Below are 4,355 nucleotides of genomic sequence, written 5' to 3'. Positions count from 1 at the left end.
AAATATGTAAAAACTATCAAGGATGCAAGTGAACCTGCAATTGTTGTGTTAGATACAAATGGATTTCCCTTTTTCCATCAAGTAATTGGGACAATACTCACTCTGACAACTACAGTCAGCCACTGGTTTTCACGGGGGATGTGTACCACAACTCCCCGTGAATAACTAAATTCCATAAATACTTAAAACCCCTCTACAAATGCTTAAAACTGACTATTTTGATTGTTCAAACACAAAAAATCACTCTAATAATGCTTATACAGTAGAGCCACGGACCTTGACGCTAATCCATTCCAGAGGAAGCAATGAGATGTGATTAAGGTGAGATCTGAATTAATTTTGCCCATTTGATATAACTGAAAAGGGATTAACCTGTTCTTGACAATCAATTACTAACCTAACCTTGCCTTTTTATAGAAAACATTACACAAAAATTACAATCAAATACGTTCAGTGTTACATAAGATACTATATTACACGCACTTTTTATTTTGAAATATATACTGTATCAAAATAAATGGCCTACATACGCCAAATGCAGCTGTATTACCAATGGTTGACAGCGCCATAGGCTAGGCTAGGTACGTAGTATGTACTGTTAAGTGGTAGGCACAGATAATGTTGCTAACAAAAAAACATTGAAAATCAAGCTTAATTATTACAGCAAATTAATAAAATATTGTCTTATCACAAACTTAAGAAAAATTGCCCATTCGATAAATGGCTGATTGCCGTCGTCACTATAAAAAAAATTGACTGAGCATGCAAAATTGGTGCCCAGAACTGGCGAAATTACACCTAACGCTCATACAATCAAGTATTGTCCATGTTTTAACCCAACTTTGTTAATTTACAAAAAAAGTACAGTTGAACCCCCTTTCTCCGGATTCGCGGACTCACACAGTCGCGGATTTCTCTCGGAAACGTTTCCCTGCATTATTCACGCATTCGCTGTATTTTTCTATGAGAAATATCCACAAATTCCTAGTTTTTTTTAATCAATTTCATCATTAAATACACTTTTTGTGATAAAACTATTAAAAAACCAAGTATCAAAATTTTTAGTGGTTTTTCTTGAGTTTTAACTAACAAAAATGGCTGTTTTTAGCGTTTTTATAGGGGTTCCAACTATTCACGGGAGGGTCTGGTACGCATCCTCTCGAATACGGGGGACCACTGTATCTCCAAACTACGTCTTCTACCAGCCAAGTAATGGTAATGAAGATATCAATAAAGTACTCAATCAGCCGAGATATTTAGAACGTAAACAATAACAAATGCAATGTTTATATTTTGTAATACATACATGTTTAACTTTTTCAAATGATAATTTTCTCCAGATAATATTTAGGTTTATTGAGCTTATCAGTTATTATAATTATAGATAGAGATCAATACACCTGTAAACAACGTGAGAGCTTGCTCATCCTAGTCTAATTATGGTAATTAGCCATGGTAATTAACGTAATTACAGTTGTTTTGTTTGAAGTATCAAAAGTGGTATCACTAGTGATTCACTTGAATAACCTACGGTTCTAACCATTACATATTACATACAGATGTTTTGTTTAGTGTTGATAGTTTGTCAATATAGTTGTAATGGTAGTTACCTATTGACACAAATATCGACAAATCAAGGGTTAGCCTATTATTACAAATCTTGGCAGAATTTTAAGATTATTACACAAATGCCTCTTTCATAAAAATTTCCAATAACGTTCTTAAGCTCGATTGTGGTTCTTAACGTTTTCCTCTGCTGCTTATCTGCAATGGCTGTCTTGGGACCAATGATTGAATCAAAATAGTACACTATAGAAAGCCACAAAAACTAAGGAAATACCTGTACAAGCATGTACTACTTGCTCAAAACAATAGCAGCAAAGCGAGCGGGCTTTAAACGAGCATATTTACAAAAATCATGATTTCACTGGGTCGGATTCCGGTTTTTGTTTGAGCTGATGCAAAATTTACACAAAATTAACGTTGAAATCCAATTATTTCCAGTTCTAGTATGGTCCAGGACCAGGTTTCTACTGTACCCGAGTATTTTAATACTTTTATCATTTCATGATGAAACAAAATGAAAATTATAGGAAAATACAGTGCTAATTAGTGAATATTTCTCTGAAAAATACAGAGAACAGGCAAATTTTCCATAGAGAAATCCACAAATAGGCGAGTCCACGAATTGCAAGACCGTGGCTAGTGGAGGTTGACTATAGGTCAAAACAACCATGACCGCACACATTTTCCCTGCCAGAGCAAGCCACAGTAAAAACACTGAATCAAAATGATCTTGATAACACCAAACCATCCTAAATTCCTACATCACTAGTAATTAAAACAGAAAAACCAAAGTACAGTATGTTAATAATTACTGAAGTACTAACATCATCACATATTAAGAAGCACAACACACAAAAAAATACATATCATATCCATGAGGAAAATTCTTATTAAAATAAAATGGAAAAAAAAACATTCACTCAAAGAACAATTAATGGTCAGAACATAAGAAACAAAAGCATAGATATTAGTTGGCAGAAGAAAAGCACTGATATGTCTGCTTATATTCATGACTAAAATGGTCATAAACCTAAAGAATGAGAGAAGGCATACAACTTAGTTAGAGACGCTTCAACCAAAAACCTGATCATTAATAAGGATTCAAAATTCATTGGGTTTTTCTTCTCCAGATCTTAAAATATGACTTCTGTTAAAGTAAGGGTTTGTAGATTTGTTAAAAACTATATTTTCCAATTCCTATCTTAAGAACACAAGAGCTAAAACTTATATTAGGGATTTACTGCATTATGCAAATAATTCTGACAGAACCCAACAATTCTTCACTTTTGCTGAAAATGACAACTATCCTCACAGCTAGCTAATGCATTCCTGTTCAATTAATGAATGTTAAACTGATTAGAATCCAGAAATGTCAGTTGACCTGCATACAAAATGAAATGCAACTACAGTACTATATATGTAAAATCATCACATGCACATAAACGCTTTGTTCTTCTTTGCTAAAAAGCCACACAGGTTATATACAGTTTAATGTGCATCCTGTGTTAGTGCACATATGTCAAGAGAATATAAAATGTTCACACTCACCACCTTGTCACTCTCAGCTGTCACATTCACCAGTTCTTCTAGTCTGTCAATGGCCTGTTGTTGTGTGGAAGGCTCCTGAGATGTTATCAATAAATTGAACAACAAATGACACTTTAATTGTAAGAAAATATGACCTATTGTAATAAAGTATGATAATAAAGACTTGTCTAATGAAGGAAATATTCATGCAGAAATAAGTGTGCTCTGGAAATACTTACAGATTTCTCAGCATCTACTTTATTATTAACTAGATCTTCTAGACGTTCACGAAGTGGCTGAGTGGTAGATTCCTGGTTACCACCACACATCTGGGTAAGCATGAGAAATCTTCGATGGTTTGCAACCAACTGACTAAAACGGTCGCTAACTGCAGATGTGAGGGACTGAACATGGCCCATACGATTTTGCAACTTTGTGAGTTCTTGGATCATCACTTCTCTATTATCAGGAAAGAAAGAGACAAAATTTTCAAGTGAAGAAAATGGAAGCATGTTAAATATACACATACGTTAAATACACCTATATTCTCTTTAGAGTTCATAATAGATGTCATAAATTAAGATGGTAGTTGCAAAAAAAGGTGAAAAAATGTTATTTATCGATAGCAATATTTTACTAGAAATAGTGCTAAAGAGGACACATTTCACGGAGCGACACGGCTGAGCCCAGAAAATGTTATTGTTATAATACAATTAAGTTTGTTCATACTTACCTGGCAGATATATATATATATATAGCTGTATTCTGAAGTCCGACAGAATTTAAAAATTCGCGGCACACGCAGTGGGCGGCCAGGTGGTAGTACCCATTCCCGCCGTGGGAGGCGGATATCAGGAACTATTCCCATTTTCTATTCATATTTATCAGTGCCCACTGTCTCCTGAGGGAGGTGGGTTGGCACTTTAATTATATATATCTGCCAGGTAAGTATGAACAAACTTATTGTATTATAACAATAACATTTTGTTCATGAAACTTACCTGACAGATATATATAGCTGAATCCCACCTTCGGATGGTTGGGAAGAAGACAAAGAATAGGATTTTTTGGGAAACTAAATTAAGTAGATGATACTATACATCTTGGTTCCTCACCTGTTAGCATAGCCGACTTCGTGATTACTGTCACCAAAGTCTGCTTATGCGTTACTAGAGTTGACCAGCGAGGTAGAGACCAGTAATGCTGGTGCGCTCTAGATGATCTGTCAACGGGGGCGGGGGCGTGACCACAATGTGACTAGA

General features: G+C 35.0%; 1 protein-coding gene across 1 annotated transcript; it reads right to left on the bottom strand.

Annotated features, from left to right (window-relative positions):
* Nucleotides 1-1,427: 1,427 nt before the first annotated feature.
* Nucleotides 1,428-3,756, bottom strand: LOC135221121 (uncharacterized). Its single transcript, XM_064258942.1, has 2 exons — nucleotides 3,333-3,756; nucleotides 1,428-3,189 (listed from the first exon to the last, which is right to left on the bottom strand). The coding sequence occupies exons 1-2, from the start codon at nucleotides 3,618-3,620 to the stop codon at nucleotides 3,055-3,057; spliced, it is 423 nt and encodes a 140-aa protein (XP_064115012.1). The 5' UTR covers nucleotides 3,621-3,756; the 3' UTR covers nucleotides 1,428-3,054.
* Between the last annotated feature and the right edge of the window lie 599 nt (nucleotides 3,757-4,355).

The sequence above is a fragment of the Macrobrachium nipponense genome, chromosome 20 (genome assembly GCF_015104395.2).
Source record: "Macrobrachium nipponense isolate FS-2020 chromosome 20, ASM1510439v2, whole genome shotgun sequence".
Taxonomy (NCBI): Eukaryota; Metazoa; Arthropoda; class Malacostraca; order Decapoda; family Palaemonidae; genus Macrobrachium; species Macrobrachium nipponense.
Note: the sequence above shows the minus strand (reverse complement) of the source record. Positions and strands in the feature narration are given on the sequence as shown.

Coding starts and splice junctions, on each gene's coding strand:
- LOC135221121 (XM_064258942.1), bottom strand. CDS start 3,620: ATGTGTATATTTAACATGCTTCCATTTTCTTCACTTGAAAATTTTGTC. Junction 3,190..3,332: donor AAGTAGATGCTGAGAAATCT/GTAAGTATTTCC, acceptor ATAACATCTCAG/GAGCCTTCCACACAACAACA.